Raw genomic sequence first — 19,858 nt, 5'->3', positions numbered from 1 at the left:
TTGTTTGGGTGGCTAGTAGACGGTAACCAAAGTAACACCTTTTTGCAAAACTGACTTTTGGCTGAGGGTCATTGTCCCTGCTAATTAGTAATATATTGTACTCCATTTTGAAATATAATTGTGGCATATGGGATATTCTAGGGTGTTCGCTCTCCTGTTAGAGTGTCTTTATTTTTTTCCTCTTTCAGTCTATATTTTATATTTCTATAGTATTTTCGACTGAGCTCATTAGACAGATTCACTAACACTATTTTGATTGAATGTAAGTAAAAAAAAAAGGGGGGGGAATACCTACATAAGAATGCATGTGTAAAATTACATATTGCAACTATCTATGCACTAAATACTCTTTATTCACAAAGTTTGTTTTACTATGTTACTCAGAAGTTTGCTGCAACTTTTTTTTCTTTCTTACCAGCTACACTTTAAGATTAATATTTATAAGAATAAATAAGAATTGTATTTTTTATTTAATGGAAACATTTGTCATGCAGGTGAAGACTAAATCACACATAATACCCGCAAAACTGAAAGAAAAAAAACTTAAGGTCTCTGATGTCAGTCTTGATTCCATATCTGAAATACTTTCGCCTATAAAAAGATGCTCAACCCTTTATAATGCAATCTGGATCTGGAGGATCTAGTCAGCTCCAAAGAGACCCTTATACATAATCAAGAATCTAAAATAAACGGGGGGGCGAAGCCTACTGTTGCGGAGGGACGTGTATGTGGGGAGCTCCTGATTCTTGCTCGGTTTCAAAAGATTATATCCCCTTATAATCTAAAGATTGTATCAGCTATTAGTGCAAAAGTGTCTTGAATTACCCAAGAGGAGTCGTGAGAAAATTCCACATAGATTGATTTTCCTATGCTCTTCAGCTAGACGGCGTAGGGGCCGACAGCATGGCAATCAGGCCTGCTGTGCGACTGTCCATCAAAATAAAGGGTTCTGTTGGATCATAATAGACCTTGACCAAGCTCAATATATGACATTAACAATTACTTAATTGCTAATCGTGATAACCAAAATGCAGAGAGCGGAGTGGGAAGAGGAACTCTTAAGGATCCTGGGCGATCACTTTTTCAAAATGGAACACTCACTGATTATGGCGTTTACAAACACAGAAGGTCCCAAAACTACTCACATGGAGACTATACTAATGCCTTCTGATAATGTGGCATCTGCAGATTTAACGCCTCAAGACTGCGCAACAGGGGCTGAATCTCTTGACAACTCCCAAAATGCGGGAAAAGAGCGCGAACAAATTGAGCAAACAACCCCACCGGTAGAAGAATGCCCATCAACAATAGCATGGTCACTCTATCCTGGGAAGATATTGAACATGCTGACACTAACGGAACATAACTACAACCAAATGAGTGCAGCGCAAACTCAAGCAAACAGCACTGTGTCCTGGCTGGCTAATCCTGCTACAGCTAGTTGGAATCACAGCTTACCCGCCATAGATGTAAAAGCTTGCTTCATTTATGCTGGTGAGACGCTGCTGGGAGATATGGAAGAGCTGAAGAAAGTTCACAAGATGCCTGTTCAGCTAAGACATACGGAAGAGCCTAGTTTCAATATTGTAGGTCTTGGGACTGGGTCCCTGTCGCCCCGAGTTTTGTGGTTACAGCCTAAAGACAATCATGGGGACTTGTTACAACTCCATTTCCTTAACAATCTGTCTCCACCACAATGGTGCATGAGCCTACACTACTCTCCCTGGAGAGTGGGAGACATTATACATGGAGTCGGATAGACCTCAGAGAGCAAGTCGCTATTTCAGCCCCTCAAGCTGTCTCTGCTTATAAAGTCATAGACCTGAGACATTTCTGTTTAAGCTAATAGTTAACTTTATTAAGTTGTTGTTTATTTAAATAACAATTATATTTGTGTTTCACATATAGTTTACTAAATTATAATCTGAGCTTGGACCAAAGGTATTTAGCTACAGATAGTTATGTTTGTTAGCCGTGGCACTTTACTTTGGAATGCGTCATTAAAATAAGCTAAGACTGTATGTCAGTTAAACTTTTTAAATAATGCTGTATAAGAATAATATCCTCACTATGCTCACAGTTCACCAAGAGCCCACACTTTTACAGAGACCTAGTGGTTAAAAGTACATGAAACCCAAAAAATGTCTGTCATGATTCAGATAGAGAATACAATTTTAAACAACTTCCTAATTTACTTCTATTATCTAATCTGTTTCATTCTCTTGGTATTATTTGTTGAAGGAGCAGCAATGCACTACTAGTTTCTAACTTAACACATGGATGAGCCAATCACATTCAATATATTTGCATAAAATTTGCTGTTTCTCTCGTTCAGAGAGGGATTGCCTGGTATTTCGGGGCTGGACTGCACTGTTAAGTCAGGATCAGACTGATATGTTACACGAAAGATCTTCTCTGTGAAAGCCACAGATTGAGCAAAAAGAGGCTGCTTCTAGGGTGGTAACTAGCCATAGAACAAGCTATTATGCTATTGTTCGTTCCCAGGTTGAGCGCTTCTCTCTTTTTATTTATGCAAATTATGACACTTGGGGAAGTCTCCCTAAGTGTGATGCGGGAATCCAGACGTGGACCCGTTGCTCAGTATGCCTAGCGGGATATGGCTGCACCTCACTGACAAGGCCCACAATAGGCCAAAACGTACGTCTGGGGTTTTGCGGTTTCTCTTGTTCAGAGAGGGATTGCCTGGTATTTCAGGGCTGGACTGCACTGTTAAGTCAGGATCAGACTGATATGCTACAGGAAAGTTCTTCTCTGTGAAAGGCACATATTGAGCAAAAAGAGGCTGCTTCTAGGGTAACTAGCCATAGAACAAGCTATTATGCTATTGTTCGTTCCCAGGTTGAGCGCTTCTCTTTTTATTTATGCACATTCAATATATATGCAGCCACGAATCAACAGCTAGAACCTAGTTTCTCTGCTGCTCATGAACTTGCCTAGATAAACCTTTCAGCAAATGATAACAATAGAAGGAAGCAAATTAAATAATAGAAGTAAATTGGAAAATTGTTTAAAATTGTCCCTTTAACTATTTGTTTAAAAGGCTTATTCTCCATTAAGGGTTGCACAATTGAAGACCAAGGGCTATGAAACCTGAAAGGTATTGACTTAGGTTAAGGAATTAGATTATGATATAGTGTTCAGTTGTAGTTTATGATTCTAGCCATAAAAAGTATTACAGGTCTCACTATCTGTTTTTCCTCCACCTTCTCATTTAATATCAATTGTGCCACCCAAACTTGCATTAGATAGCATTACCTACAAGATGAGTTGCACACCCCAAAATGTTTAAGGCTGATTGGACTCTGGTCACCCCCTTATTGTGTATACATGACTATGGAGAATTTCTATTTAGATATCTAGATATAAACCACTCAGTCACATGATTTTATTGTCTTATCCACTTGTAAACCAATTAGCTTTTCATACCATATTATTCTAAGGTCATAACTCCTTCAGTGTATTCTGATGAGTCAATCTTATTTTGTTCTCCATATTATGTCAGTGCCTCAGGTTCTTAGATGATCTACATGTTACATAGCTGAGGTTTCATTTTTATCCCCTTATCCTCACTCCGTAAACGCAAGTACATTTGTATTATACCGTCAATTTATTGAGCAGGAGATTAATGCATAAACAGATCTTCACCACTAGGTGGCAATAAAGATTCATATACAGTATAGACTCATAAGTGGTGTTTAGATGGAAAATATGAGGTATGTTTCATGCTCAACCTTACTTTATACTGAGCATTACAGTATTAGAACATTTTATAGTCCATTATGTTATAATTGGGGGTCAATGGTCATCTTACATTTCATGCTCCTTTCAAATTGTGTGTTAAACTGTTTGGTTTCAACTGTAAATAAGGAGGTTGTTGCAAAAGTTTACCATGGATTATGGACCTATGTCTCTGACACGTTTCCTTACTATAAGTGATCCTTCCTGTTTCTCCTTCCCCCAGTTTTCCCTAGTTTATTGGGACTTACACCCTTGTTGATACAATAGGGATTATTGGGTATGATTATACCTACAATATTCTAGAAAACCTGAGGTATGTCTCATGTTCTACTTTAATTCACACAGCATATTTCAGTATGAAACCTCTCTGTAGATCACTGTGTATGTTTTGAGGTCAAAATGTTTAATATTGTGTGTTGACCTGTTATATATAACAACGATTTTATTCATTGCTGTAATTTATTTTTTGTAGCCCAAGGGCTTATATCTGTGACAATTTGTGTTGTATTGTTTCAACCTCAATTAAAAAAAAAAAAGAATCTAAAATAAACACTATGCAGCTCCAGACACAATAATCTTAGGTTAGTAGTTTTGCTGGAAAAGTCAGAGAATGAAGATCTTATAAAATTCACCTCTTTGACCCTCCCAAGAGCCTTAGATGTCTGTGAGCAGAATCTTTCCTTAGCCATAGAAAGAGCTCACAGGATAGGCCCCAAAAAATAGAACACTGGTGGCTTACTTAAAAGTAGAATGATGATATTCAAGGTACTCATCTTTCAGGATAAGGTAGAATTGATGAAACTGTATAGGAAATTGGATGTATTCACTCTAGATAATAAGTTATTAATGTTTCAAGATTTCTCGAGTGAAACCTCACTAAATAGAAAGCAAGTGTACCATAACTGTACTCAGCTATATGAAAAAGGTTTTAAAGCGTGGTTGATTTATCCTGCTAAAATCATGTTAGAAGACAATGGTAAAAGGATTGTACTTAATAATGCGAAAAGACTATTACTTAAAGGAAACTGGACCCACCAGTATTTGGTTTATTCGATTTTGTTTTCAGGTTGTTTTTTTATTGCACCCCTTTGGATTTTTTTGTTTTTTTTCTGGCCTCTTTCTCCCTCCCTCAGGGTACCTCGTATTAGTTTTTAGATCATAATAAGATGGTAGACTTAAACTTGCTCTATTGTAATGGGGGGGGGGGGAATAACATCTCCCACTAAATGAAAAGTTATAATTAGGCAATTAGCTAAATATAATCCAAATATTGTACTACTACAAGTAACCCATTTTAAAGGATCAGAAAATCCAAGTTAAAATCTAGATGGGTAGGTGAGGTTAATGCCACTCCATGTCCTAAAAGAAAGTGTGGGGTAGCATTTTTAATACACAAAAAAATAAAATAGACAACAATATTTTAATGATAGAGATGGATCAGGAATCCAGATATATTATCCTCCAAATTTTGATTAAATTACAGTTAATGTATTATTTGTAATATATATGCCCTAATGTTTTCTGTTCTGTTATGGGAAAAAAATGAAACTGAAATTATATCCTTTTGCTAGTGAATCTAATACTAGGTGGAGACTTTAATATGTCTTTGTGTCCAGAGTTGGACAGACTCTCAAATAAGATTGCAAGAACATAATAAAATATATAAATATTCCTCAACTTGCAGAGGAAGATCTGGACTCTCTTAACGCTGCCATTACGGTGGAGGAACTAGATCTCACAATAAAATCCATGGCTCAGGGTAAAGCCCTAGGCCCTGATGGCCTCCCGGCGGAGTTTTATCAGTTTTGCTCTATTTTATAAGTGGTCCCATATTTTACGGAGTTTTTACCTATAATGGGTAACCCTGAATTTTTTCCAGGAATCCACCATAAAGTTTTTAGAGGTTGGGAGGAGAATGGTCTTAAATGTATCCATCAAACACTCTCAGAAAATCTGCATATCTTACCCCCAAATACACTTTTTCAACAATTTGGTCTTCCCAGGAACAACTTGTTTGCTTATTTTCAACTTTGCCATTTTATTGCAAGTCTGAATTTGGCAATTTATACAGTAAGTGATTGGTCTGAGATTAATATGTTTATTAATAAGTTTACAACAGTTTTGCTCATGTATGATCTTATGCTGGCCAAACAAAGTCTTCCATTGCTCGATAATTTATGTAATGCTTGAACAGGTTTTTCTCCTACTGTAAATGTGGATATAATTAGACAGAGCTTTTCATCGTTAGACAAAATATGTGATCGCTATGAGCTGGAAAGAATCACATGTCAAATTTATTTATAATTATTATATATCTCCACTTAAGATGGCTTGTTTTTACCCTATGCAATCATTTGCTTGTACACAGTGTCGTTTTCCCAATGCTAATTTGATACATATGTATTGGTCATGTCCAAAAAAAATTCAATATTGGCAGAAAATTCAGTATTAGGTTAATCATTTATTCAAATTTCTATAGAAGAAGTAGTTTTCTTAAGGGAACGTAATTATACAGGCTTTCAATATTTATATCCTTTCAAGACCATTATTCTGACAACCTATAACTAAGAATTGGCAGGCACATATGGCTTCACCTTTTATGCTCTTTCTCAAGGAAATCCAATTTGCAAATTATATATGAATCTTTTCATACTCAGCAACAGAAAAGAAAATCAGTAAATGTATTCAAGATTGGCTTCCAGTATAAGTCTTACCCGCTGTCAGTCCAAAAAATATATATATATATACTATCTCCCTTTTTGAGTTCCAAGAGATTTGCTGATCTGCTCTTGTTGGATGTATTCACCCCTCTTTGGGTATCGAACTACAGGGAGGTGGGATGAGAGAGGGCCCCTTTTCCTTCCCTTTTTTTTCTCCTCAGTTCTGGTGTCTCAGCCATTTGGTATTTTCTGTTGAAAGTAGTCACTGAGGACAGTCTTATGTATTCTTTGTGTGTTTTTCGTTCTTTTTTTATGTAATTTAAAATATCCCAACAGTGTATTCCTGTTTAATGTACAGATGTTATTTTTCCATATATATTGTATTGTCTTTTTCTTTTGTATTATAGTCAAATAAGGACCTGTCCAATGTACAATATTTCTGTATTTTGTTCAAATATGGATCTGTTTGTTTCATATTGTATCGGTACATTGAGACAAATATGTAATTATTTACTTTTTCTTTTTTGCTTCTCAAGACACCCTGCATGGTGCGCTGAAAATGCATTTGTGTTTCTTTTATCATATTGTTTACACTGCTGGATTATAAAAAAGATTAAAAATAATAATAATATAATGAAGTGTTAATAAAAAAAAATTAGCCTTAACCATATGGTATTTGTTGATATGTATATTTATTTATGTTATCCATTTATCCTCTGTATTTTTATTAGAGAACTTTGTCCCAGTTTGTTATTTAATGAATTTCTTAAATAGTTGAATTTTGCTTTTTTAAAATTAAAAGTCTTAGTTAAACCTTTAAGACACTGCTAATGAAAAGAGATTTCAAATATGACTTTGTTATGATCACCGTTTCCCAAATGTTCTTTGACTTCTATGTTTGATATTATATGTGCGGGTTTAGCTTTTCCAGACATTAAATGTTATAATTTAGCGGCCTTAGTTAAAATTACGCTAGATTGGATATCAGATTCTAATGCTGTGTCCTCTCCAGAGTTGGAAGAAGCTATCATGTTTCCTTTTGCCCTAAAGGCAATATTGCATATTCCTTCTAAGAAAATCCCTGTTAATATAAATCTCATATCTATGAAAAATGTAATTTTGGCCTGGCATAAGTTCTGTTCTATCCTAGATGTAGAGTTTAGATTTTCTGAAATTTTCCCTATTAAGGGTAACCCAGAGTATATCCCGGGTCTTTATCATAGTGTTTTCTCATCTTGGACTGAAAAGGGCCTTTCAATTTTACCCAGATTTTTGCTTATTTTCAGTTAAGACACTATATTCATTCTCAAAAATTGACTTTAGAGTCTCTGGCTTGTTGGTTGGATATCAATATGTGTATTCAAAAGTTCAGTTTCTGCTGACTCCTTACAGTCCTGGTTTCCCCGAGGGTGGGCTGTTCTTTTTTTTTTCTCTCTTTTCTCTCTCTCTCTGCCGTTTATTTTGTTTTTTTCTCATTTGTGCTTTAAAACATTAAATATTACATACATGGATATAGAAAGGTATTTATTTTACAGTATTAAAGAGAAAATTGTTTTCTGCATTGAATATCTTGTTACATAGGCTGCAAAATATTTTATATTATGTGTTAATTTTCTTGTGTCCTTTCTAATTTGTGCAAGTCAGCTATTTTGTTTATACCATGTATGTGAACAATAAATATTTAAAAAAGAAAAAGTATGATTTTCTATCAATCTGATCAAATCTGCTTTAATTATTTATCCTTATCACTATGCTTTCCTTTGTGGAAATTATTTTTAGAACTGTTCTTATGTTGTACTACAGTCCAATTATTATTCTCTTTATTCCTATTAAAGGAATATACCTCTCCTTTAGTATAGTCTTCCTCATCATGTTTCATTTTCCCCATGTTTAATTTTAATAATCTCACTCACTTAACTATCAGAAGCTTTAATAGTCTGTGTATTAAACTTCTAGTAATCTTGATGTTCTTTCATAGTTTCAAGCTCTTTTTTAACTTTATCTATCTCTTTACCCACTTCATCGATGAAGAACAATCATTCAGAATAGTATACCATTTTTTTAACAGTTCGGTATCATTCTTAAAGGAACAATCTTTAAATATTCTTAAACTTCTAGGGATTTGTTTTTGTCCTTTTATTTATTAAGGGAATCAAGATCCCACCAATGCCTACGTTTGATCTTTGTAAAATAGGCTTCCATATATTTTAATTTGATTTAAAAAATGTAAACTCATTTTTACACCAAATGTTTAGCCAGAACTGCCCTTAGCTCCTTCTACCTTACTGGGTTAGCACATGACACTGATATCTCAGAAAATATTACCTTGGGGTTCCTTGCTTTAAGCTTGCTACCTCTCTGAAGTTATTTTTTAGAACACTATAACTCCTAATTAAGTATCAATTTGCACAATGACTGCTAGATCAGACCCAGATCCCTGACAATTTATTAATACGCTCTTCAATATCCCAGTGTGTCGGCAGCAGTGTGTTGGTGTGTCCCTGCTTCAACACAAATTTTTGGGAATTTAACATTTTTTTTTTGGTATCCGACTTTCTGCCTGCCTGCTACGCATATGTGGTTGACATTTAGTGGGTCAACAGATCATCTTAACCTATTGGCGCAGCTCAGCGGGAACTGAAACTATTCCCATTGGCGGCTTTGGCAGCACATTGGCAAATGACTGCACGTGTAGTCTTCTCAATCGGCTCGTGACTGCATGTGTAGTCAGTGAGTGGGATAGCAGTGTATTTGCAGCGCGGGCAGTAGTCAGTCAGACTCACAGAACTCTGAGCGTGGCAGCTTAAACGCTGAGCTGAAGTCAAAACAAGTGGGGGGGTTTTGCAGCTAGCTCCCAGTAGTGCATTGCTGCTCCTGATATATAGATAGGAAGTGGAAGCTTAAAAATGCTTGATGATGAAATGTGAGTGTCTTTATCTAATATTCCACCAAATATTGAGAAACTGTGTTCATCCTATCAACCTCATACATCCCATTAAAATAGTAAGTAGCTATTTGTTTATTTAAACTTTTTTTTTTTTAATTCTTGCACATACTGTTACTTGTAAAAACATTTCGTTATTATATCATTTATGTATGGGTCTGTATCTCTTAACCCTTTAAGGACACAGCTTTCTGTTTGTTCAATTGTTTTAGGATGGAAAAATTCGATCATATGTCCTTAAGAGGTTAAAACAGTTAGTTTAACCTCCTGTGTGCTAGTATAACTGAATTACTGTGTCACGAAATGATGTAGGTCTAAAAAGTGTGTCACCAACATGAAAAGTTTGGAAAGCTCTGTACTAGAGAGTGGAGGCTGGCTCCGTTGATAAGCGAGACAGTATCAGACCGAAGGTAGGACAGTTTTCATACTGGATAGTTATTGTATGCTCTACTGACACAAATACATGAGTAATTTACTTAAAACCATATAGAACTGCATTATCCTCTCTTTAGTACAGGGACATTTTTTTTTATTTTTTTTTAAATAAACAACTACTGCCACAAAACAGCAAAAGCCTAGTGAATAATAATCTTTAAGCATTAAAATAGAAGAAAATTGTACTAACAACAACAAAAAAAAAGCTATTGACATGTTTTCAGCTATACACAAGTGTACCAAGAGTTTCTACAAGAGGTGGAATGGCCAAGCTGATAATTTCATCAATAAAGATTGAAACGTTAATATTAGTTTTTTTTTAACTGAATACTTTAGCTGGGTGGTCAGTAAAATAAGCAGGGTGGTGTGCGCTCATTAAAAGGGTCATGAGGAAAACACTGCGTTTATATCTCAGTTGCTACCACACAAAAAAAAATGCTACTACTTGAACCCGCCCAGCCGATTAAGCGTTCTAAAGGTTATAAATTTAAACTGAATCGTTTGTATAAACGCGCTTTTCAGTGTTTTAAATATATCGTTAAACTATAGAATAAATAATCCCCTTCCCTATCCTTGCTATGACCACACCACACACAAAAAACGTATAGACGGCCGCGCGCCCTCAGAAAACATCATTTAATACGCGTGAATACGTCTTTCAACGCCGTTGCGTAACTTGCCATTTGACCTCCAGATCTAAAGTAATCTGGGTGGCCATATTAACTAAGGGCAAATCACACAAACATTCAACAATGAGACATTAAAACACCAACCTAACACGTGTCGTAACTGTATTGCACTTATAATAATTAGCGATTGTTTAAAGAGCAGCTATAGATTTATTTAGGTATACCAAGAAAATAGCAGAACCTCTGCCCTTTACGTCATTGTCTTCCGGTTGCGTCCCTCCATAATTTCGGAAGCGGCCAATATTTAGGCTCCTCCCATTCCTTTCTCTAATAGTGATTGGTGACATCTGTTTAGATGAATGGGAGTGTCTGTCTAAGTAGCCTTTGTGGGCGGGATTGTTTTTGAGCGCGAGGGTCCGACGCGCGGGAGACAAACGGAGGCGGGAAATAATTCTTAAGTATATGTGATTGTGACAGCAGAAGTGGGCTTCAGTACCTACTTAGAAAAAGCGGCAAGAATCGCTTTATATACACGGCCAGGTTTCGTTTATTTCATTGGTAAGTTAATTAAACAAATGGCTGCTGATGTGTGTATTACTTTATTTGATCATAATTGATTATTTATAAGTTAGTTTGTGTGTCTAATCGGTTGTTCTCTCGTCTAAACATTTACATTGAAAATCACATTGTCTATAGTACCTTATTAACTATGAGAAACGACTGTATAGTTTTGTGACGTAAATACATTACCGTGATGACACAGAAAACGCTTAATAAATTGTCAGATAATGTAACTAATTAATATATATATATATATATTTTTTTATTTTTTTTTTAAATGTACCTTACAGCATTTTGGTAAGATTACATTGTCATAAACCGGCAATTAGACAATGCTGTTACTGCTTAGATCTGTGTACACTGCTGATCCTGTGTTGATTGACAGCTTTATATCGTCGCCTATTGGCTCAGCAACCATGTTCAACTTTGTCTGTAATCGATAGTGCAAAAAAGATCATTATTACATTCATTCACATTTCTTGTCTGTACACCTTTACTAATTCAGCTTTCTACTCCCCTATGGACTTGATATCTAAGACTGTGTAAAATGTTATATATTTACATATTTATTTGACATCACTCATAAGGGACTATTTCTGCATTGCTCATTGTGATGCACATGTGTATATTGCTGTCAACTTCCACCCTAACTGGTAAGGTATTGTAGTGTATGAGTAAGAACCCCCCCCCCCCCCTTGTGTAATTTAAAGAAAATTACTTCAGTTATCTTCTAAATCTAACTAATAAAGATTTCCCTTTGAAACAATTTTGATAAAATATTTTTTCAGCCCATATTTATAGTTACAAATTAAATGTAATATAGGAGTAAGCATGGCTAAATATTCAGTAATACATTTGCTAGTTGATGAACATAACCTATCTACCCTAAATAGACAGTACCTTTTTATGTTTAGTGCCCCAAAGAAAGACCAAACAAAGCTGCATTGTTGCATCAAATTACATTTACATGATTCAAATAGAGCATGTAATTTTGAACAACTTTCCAATTTACTTTTATCACCAATTTTGCTTTGTTCTTTTGGTATTCTTAGTTGAAAGCTAAACCTAGGAGGTTCATATGCTAATTTCATAGACCTTGAAGGCTGCCTCTTTTAATCTAAATGCATTTTGACAGTTTTTCACCACTAGAGGGTGTTAGTTCACGTGTTTCGTATAGATGACATTGAGCTCATGCATGTGATTTTACCAAAGAGTGACTAAAATGTAAGTCTGTCAAAAGAACTGAAATAAGGGGGCAGTCTGTAGAGGCTTAGATATAAGGTAATGAGAGGTAAAACATCTATTATTAAAACTGTGTTGGTTATGCAAAACTGGTGAATGGATAATTAAGAGATTATTTTTTTTTTTTTTAAACAATTCTGGTGATGACTGTCCCTTTAATTTGATCCTGTGCGCCTTTTAAATGTTACTATTCTTTTTCCAGTGCTGTTACTCCACCTAAACTGGTACTATGGCAAAAGTACAGATCCTGAACATGGTAGTTTTAGACAATCCATGTCCCTTCCACAATCCTTTCCAGTTTGAAATTACATTTGAGTGTATAGAGGATCTACCAGATGGTAAGTATTTCTAGTTTATTATCTGCTGTCTACCATGATACATCCTGATCCATGGTCACTGACCACCACACACTAGAACATAAAAAGTATAGTCACAGGTAGAATGATTGGGTAGCCTGTTATATCTTCCAATTTCTTTGCTCGCCAATATCAAGGAAATCAATTGAAAGCTGCTTTTTAGAGTTGCAATCGGTGCACACACCAAAAAAAAAACAAAACATAAATAGTATGCTCATACAAGTTATGGTTGATTATGAAAAATTTGCACACTGTTTACCCCTGCTAAAAGTCACTCTGGGAGCTGCAAGCAATGTGGCTCTCGCAGTACAACCTACTGCATTGGCAAATGCATGCAACTACTGCTCCTGTTTGGTTTACTTGCAATTAGTCCCTGCTCTGGAGCTGCAATGCTGGCAACTCGGAAGCAAGATTTCACAAATTTTGAGCTTGCGCACATAATACATTTTCTACTAGCTTAGAAATTACTGGTCTGCTCTTCACTGGTAGACCTCATCTACATTTTTGGTACAGCTGATGTTTAAATAACAATTACGAAATTTGATGTGTAACTCTCTTATCGATCACTTCACTGATTTCTTTTAAGGTATATTTATGCACTGGCTGTATTTCTAGAATGTTAACTTACCCATTTTCTTTCACTCCAGATCTTGAGTGGAAAATTATTTATGTAGGTTCGGCTGAGAGTGAAGAATATGATCAAGTGCTAGACTCTGTACTTGTGGGTCCTGTGCCTGCTGGACGTCACATGTTTGTTTTTCAGGTGAGATGAAACTAAAAGAACAGTCACTGTGATAATCTTAGTTTGAGGCAATATGGTATTTCCATTTACAGTCAATATGGCCTTAGTTTTGGGGTTCTGTAGGAAGGGTAGACAAGTTGGTGAGAACATTGAGGCATTGGAAGAATGTTAAACTGTAAGGAAAGCGATATGAGCGTTTTTTGTGTAATTAAAAAAAAAAAAAAGCTTTATTCTTGTCTTTCCTCTAAAAATAATTAGAGGCTTGCTTGGTTCATGTTAGTATAAATCTCACTAACATACTGATCTCTGTAAAAATCTCCTTTAAAAACTAAATATATATCATTTCTAATTCAAGGCAATTCAGTTGATTTTTTTTTTTTAAAACTTAAGTGTGGAGAACATGTGCTGGTCATTTGTACGATGTCCTTAGTGTGGATGCCAACTATGTGTTGTCCTCTTTGGTGGGGAATCTGATGACCTCGCCAAGCCCCAGAAAACAAACCAGAAGTGCTGGTCTACACTGAGAAGATGACTGAATGGGGGAAGAGTGAAAAAAAAAAACTCAATTTCAGCTCCTTTAAGGCCCAGAAACCCTCAAGACCCATCATTTTGAAAGGCAACTTCCTGCTCTGTTAAACCCTTAATGACAAGCATTGGTTTTCTGCCTATAATAGCATGGGTCTGCCGCCAACAGCAAGGCTGCACTATTGCACCCTCCCTCTCGTAGGCTTCTTGCCCACTGCAGATCGCTGTTTTGCTTGAGAGGTGACGTTTTGACCTCTTAGCCAATAGCCGTGTGGGAAATCCGGCTTGGCGCCCTTTGGAGGTGGATTTCCTGCACGCTATTTGCCAAGAGGTGGAAACGTCTGGCCTGGGCTTCCTGAGCTGCTCAGAACAGCGAATGCATGATATATTTTATACTTAAAGGGACACTGAACCCATTTATTTTTTTTCTTTCGTGATTCAGAAAGAGCAGCAATTTTAAGCAACTTTCTAATTTACTCCTATTATCAATTTCTCTTCGTTCTCTTGCTATCTTTATTTGAAAAAGAAGGCATCTAAATGTTAGTTCAGTACTCTGGACAGCACATTTTTATTGGTGGATGAATTTATCCACCAATCAGCAAGAACAACCCAGGTTGTTTACCAAAAATGGGCCGGCATCAAAATTTACATTCTTGCATTTCAAATAAAGATACCAAGAGAATGAAGAGAATTTAATAGGAGTTAATTAGAAAGTTGCTTAAAATCTCATGCTCTATCTGAATCATGAAAGACAAAATTTGGGTTCAGTGTCCCTTTAATGAAAGTCCCCTTTATTTGTTTCAATGGTCAATTCTAGTGTTTCACAAATGCTAGGATTGACTTTCACTTTAAGGGACCATAACTCCTCATTTGAAATGTGACCTCCTTTTTTTCATTTGAGGTGTTTGTCTATATACCTGAACTGTATACACTTATAGGTTATTACTTTTATTAAAATGCTGATTTAATAATTCATTAACTATTATCTCGCTTCTACTTAAATTTTATTAGCTTAATATACATTATAAAACGTTTATTAGGTTCTAATACACTTTTTTTTTTTTACTTTTTTTTTAGGCAGATGCCCCTAATTCTAGTTTGATCCCGGAGTCTGATGCAGTTGGGGTAACTGTTGTACTTATTACCTGCACATACCGTGGGCAAGAGTTTATTCGAGTTGGCTATTATGTTAACAATGAATATGCTGACCCAGAGTTGCGAGAGAACCCACCACTCAAACCAGATTTCAGCCAGGTAATGATTGATGTCAAACCAACTTAGAGGGATAGTCTAGTCAAAAATAAACATTCATGATTCAAATAGGGCATGTATGTAATTTTAAACAGCTTTCCAATTTACTTTTATCACAAATTTTGATTTGTTCGCTTGGTATTCTTAGTTGGAAGCTAAATCTAGGAGGTTCATATGCTAATTTGTTAGACCTTGAAGACCTCCCCTTATCTGAATGCATTTTGACAGTTTTTCACCAGTAGAGGTTTAGTTCATGTGTCATATAACTGTGCTCATGCACGTGGAGTTACCTAGGAGTCAGCACTGATTGGCTAAAATGCAAGTCTGTCAAAAGAACTGAAATAAGGGGGCAGTTTGCAGAGGCTTTAGATACAAGATAATCAGAGGTAAAACATGTATTAATTTAACTGTTGGTTATGCAAAACTAAGGAATGGGTGATAAACGGTTTATCTATCTTTTAAAACGACAATTCTGGTGTAACTGTCCCTTTAATATCCTGTGTAACAACAAGCTGTCAGGGGTAAATGAAACTGTTCTCCTTGGAGCTTTGTTTACTTTCCCTTTTTACTTATGAATGCATTCCTATGAATACTTTGTTTCATTAATGTGATCTGCATGCGTCTTACCCTGTGTCTTGTTTGCCTCGTTTACATTTCTAACTTGATGCACCTTTCTCTACAATGGTGTGCCTGTGCACGTGGCATTAAAGGGACAGTCAATGCCAACATTTTTTGTTTAAAAAGAAAGAAAATCTCTACTCATTCCCCAGTTTTTTGTTTAACCAACAGTTATAATACATGCTTTACCTCTGTAATTACATTGTGTCTAAGCTTCTGCTGACTGCCCCTTTATTTCAGTTCTTTTGACAGACTTGCATTTTAGCCAATCAGTGCTCACTCCTAGGTCGCTTCACGTGCATGAGCTCAATATCATCTATATGAAACACATGAACTAATAATCAAAATGCATTCAGATTAGAGGCAGTCTTCAAAGTCTAAGAAATTAGCATATGAACCCCCTAGGTTTAGCTTTCAACTAAGAATACCAAGAGAACCAGCCAAAATTGGTTATAAAAGTAAATTGGGAAATTTGTTTAAAATTACATACCCTATTTAAATTATGAGTTTTTTTTAGACTTGATTGTCCCTTTAAATGATTCTTAAACTAAAAAGGACTGACTTGATTTAACAACAATGTTTTTACTACCCATTCTCCAGCTTTGCATAACAAACATTATGTTAATATACTTTATAACCTAAGTTTTTCCTGTATTTAAGCCCCTGCAGGTCGCCCCTTATCTCAGTGCTATTTAAAGCTTGCACAACAGCCAGACAGTGCTAGTTCATATGTACCATATAGATAACTGGAGAATAATTATGCAAGAACTAGCACTGGCTAAAATGCAAGATTGTAAAAAGCACTGAGATAAGGGCAGTCTGCAGAGGCTTACACAGTTAATCACAGGTACAAATTATATTAATATAACATAATTTGTTATGCAAAACTGGGGAATGTGTAATAAAGGGGTTTTATCTATATTTTTATAAACACTATTTCACGTAAACTGTCACTTTTTAATGTAAATCATCCTAATATTGTAGTTTTTTTTTTTTATCCTATTTTAAACCTGACATGTGGTTTGTCACTGCCCCATAGGTACAAAATGCATAGAATTCAGAACCCAGAAGAACCTACATTCTGTAAAGTGCAGGAGTTCATGCCACTGTCTCTGATTTGGCCACAGCAAATTGAAGCAGAGTGGTTTTTACATAATGTTTGTACAACAAAACCATTTACATTTTGCAAACAAAAAGATTTTATTTTTAAAAAAAATTACATTTTAAAACTTTACTTATTTTTTTTATACAGATTTTCTAATGCATACATATAAAATATATTAATACCACATTTCAGGGTGTGATCTGCTATAAAGATTACAATTTTATCTCCTACTTAATTAGCTGCTAAATGCAAGGTGCTTTTCTTGCATGCAGCACCAGACACACTTAAACATTTTGCCTAAGAGGGCAATTTTTTATTTTTAAGCATACCAAGGTAGGCTCAGAAGCTGCTGATTGGTGGCTGCAAATGTTGTTGGCTCATGTGCATAGCTCTTCAACTGATATGAGAATGAAACAAATAAGATAATAGTAGCAAATTGGGAAAAACTGTTCACTCAATCTGAATCATGAAAATTTTGGGTATTGTTCCTTTAACGTTGTCAATGCCCATGACAAGCTATGTTTGTCCTGCACATCGCAGCCTCATGAAGATTCATCTTTGTCGTCAAACTGCCACAAAGCATCAGTACTAAATTAATAGGTTAAGTATAATTACTTTCATCAGGGCTGTTTGCTGTAGAGCAGGGGGTTTTCAAACCTGTCCTCACGCTTCCACAACAGGCCAGTTTTTTTTAGGATTACCTTAGGTTAGTGCAAGTTAATAACCATGTTTACTATTCGCCTGATTTCACCTGCGCTCCAGTTGAGATCCTGAAAATCTGGTCTGTTAGGGTAGCCTGAGAACACATTTGAAATCCCTGTTGTACAAATTATCATGCATTGCTCCTTATGTCTTGTTAGATCTGGAGTTAATATTGCTAATCATGAGGTTTGTGGGTTTTTTCAGATTGATTTTCAAGGTTTACATTTTATTTTTCTTCTCTATTAGCTCCAGAGAAACATCCTGGCTTCAAATCCTCGTGTGACACGCTTCCACATCAACTGGGATGGTACAAGTGAATCAAAGATGGAAGATATTGAGAATGTGGACCCTGCTCCCCATACCATGTTACCTCCAAGTTGTGTGCCCACAAAAGGCCTTGCAAGTGCACTTAACACCATTCCAGACAATTCTATGGACTGCATGTGATCCCTTCTGTGTTTGGGAATTCCAAAAGAACCTTCGTGCAGCTGTTTTGCTGTGCCTCTTAGCAAAAAAAAAAAACTTATAAACTATGGCTGTGCCAATATTCTGTACAGCTGCTACATGACTAAAGTTTTTCAGTTTTGTAAATCTGTAATCAATACCAACTTTTTTTGATAAAAAGCAACGTCTTTAAGCACCGTTTTTGTATAAAGAATGGACCGTGGCACTTCCCTCTTTTTAATCAACTTTAAAGTCCATCTGAATTCAGTTTTGTTTTTTACAAGTTTACTTAGCACTTCAGACCAGCATCTTATTTTGGTAAGATCCCCAAGTGATTAAGGCTCTAGTTGTTCTTGTTTTAACAAAAAGGGAGTTGTTGGCATCTGTAGGGAATACCTTTCAAAACACTGTCTTGTTTTTTCCTGTTGACATCAGTCACGGTGAGTCTTGCTCCACATTTCAGGATAACATACTACCTCTTCTGCAGCCAATACTCTTCACCAACTTCCTTTTTATTAGTGACAATTCTTTTTGGTATCTAACTGCCATTATGTGCAGAACCATACAGTGTGCTGTGTAATTGACAATCTAACTGAATCAACTTTAGTCATTCATTGCTCGGGTAGCACAGTTAATATTTTTAAAGGGACATAAAACTCAAAAAAATTCTTTCATGATTCAGATAAAACATACAATTGTAAACAACTTTCTAATTTCCTTCTATTTTTTTATTTTCTCCTTAGAAAAGCATGAAGGCAAGTTCAGGGGTGTGCACGTCAGCAGTTTTGCAACAATGTTATGTATCTAGATATCTCTTAAACAAAGAATAACATGAGAATATTTCTAATTTGTTTAAGTAAATTGGAAACTTAAAAAAAAAATTATATTCTCTATCTGAATCATGAAAGGAGGGGAAGAAATGGGTTTCATGTCCTAATAATTTACATTTGTTCTCACTAAATAAGTATAGTTACAGAATATCCAGACATGCTAGACTATTTCTGTAGTTTCTAATATTGGTAAAACATGGTATTCTGAACAAAAGTTGGTCAATTTTGTATACATTTTTTGGAAGAGCCCAACTAGCACAAACGGGAACCATCTTGATAGATATGGCGTGGACTGTTAATATTCAGATATGTGTTTCATATCATCAACTTCTCTAGTAATTTGTATTTTGAAACACTGTCATTTGATAACCATTCGCATGGATTTTCATTCTTGTAAATATGAGTAGGATTTTGCTTAAATAAAAGCACTTAGAAAGTTGTGTATTAATTCACATGTGCTACTGTAGTGTCAATGACATAAAAGTACTATATTGAAAAGTAGCACTGTAACTAAATTGCCATGTTAAATTAATTTAAGACAAATACAAGGTTTAAGAACAAGGCAATAACAGTATTTGTATATTTTGTAAAAGCAGTATATACATCAATAGTGCTTTGTATAAACTGTATGCAATGTGTGTAGCTTGTCCTCTACACTGGAGGTTGATTAATTAGTTTAAAAATCTAGCAGCTACCTCAAAATTTAGCCTATTTTTCTGTTATAATAATATGCTTGTGTATACATTTTTTTTTACTTTTGTGTGTGAAAGAGGAGCTGCACCTTCTTAAAGGGATGTTGAAGTACATGCACATGCCTAGAGCACTATATTTCAGCAGTTTTGCAAGAACACTAGATGGCAGCATTATTTCCTGCCATGTAGTACTCTAGACACCTACGTAGGTAATTTTTCAGCAAAGAATACCATGAGAACTAAGAACATTGTTTAATAAGGGTAATTTGGAAACTTTTCTTTTAAATAGGCTCTGTCTGAATAATAGAGTTGGGGGGGGGGTGTTAAAATCCAGTAGTCTATGTAAAGCGGATGGGTACATGT

At 35.5% G+C, this 19,858-nt stretch overlaps 1 protein-coding gene across 1 annotated transcript; it reads left to right on the top strand.

Moving 5' to 3' along the window:
- Window positions 1-10,818: 10,818 nt before the first annotated feature.
- Window positions 10,819-19,251, top strand: LOC128663636 (histone chaperone asf1b). Its single transcript, XM_053718059.1, has 5 exons — window positions 10,819-10,985; window positions 12,433-12,568; window positions 13,234-13,349; window positions 14,931-15,107; window positions 17,776-19,251. The coding sequence occupies exons 2-5, from the start codon at window positions 12,460-12,462 to the stop codon at window positions 17,974-17,976; spliced, it is 603 nt and encodes a 200-aa protein (XP_053574034.1). The 5' UTR covers window positions 10,819-10,985; window positions 12,433-12,459; the 3' UTR covers window positions 17,977-19,251.
- Window positions 19,252-19,858: the final 607 nt, after the last annotated feature.

Source organism: Bombina bombina, chromosome 6, assembly GCF_027579735.1.
Source record: "Bombina bombina isolate aBomBom1 chromosome 6, aBomBom1.pri, whole genome shotgun sequence".
Lineage (NCBI taxonomy): Eukaryota > Metazoa > Chordata > Amphibia > Anura > Bombinatoridae > Bombina > Bombina bombina.
This window is presented reverse-complemented; position numbering and strand designations above follow the sequence as displayed.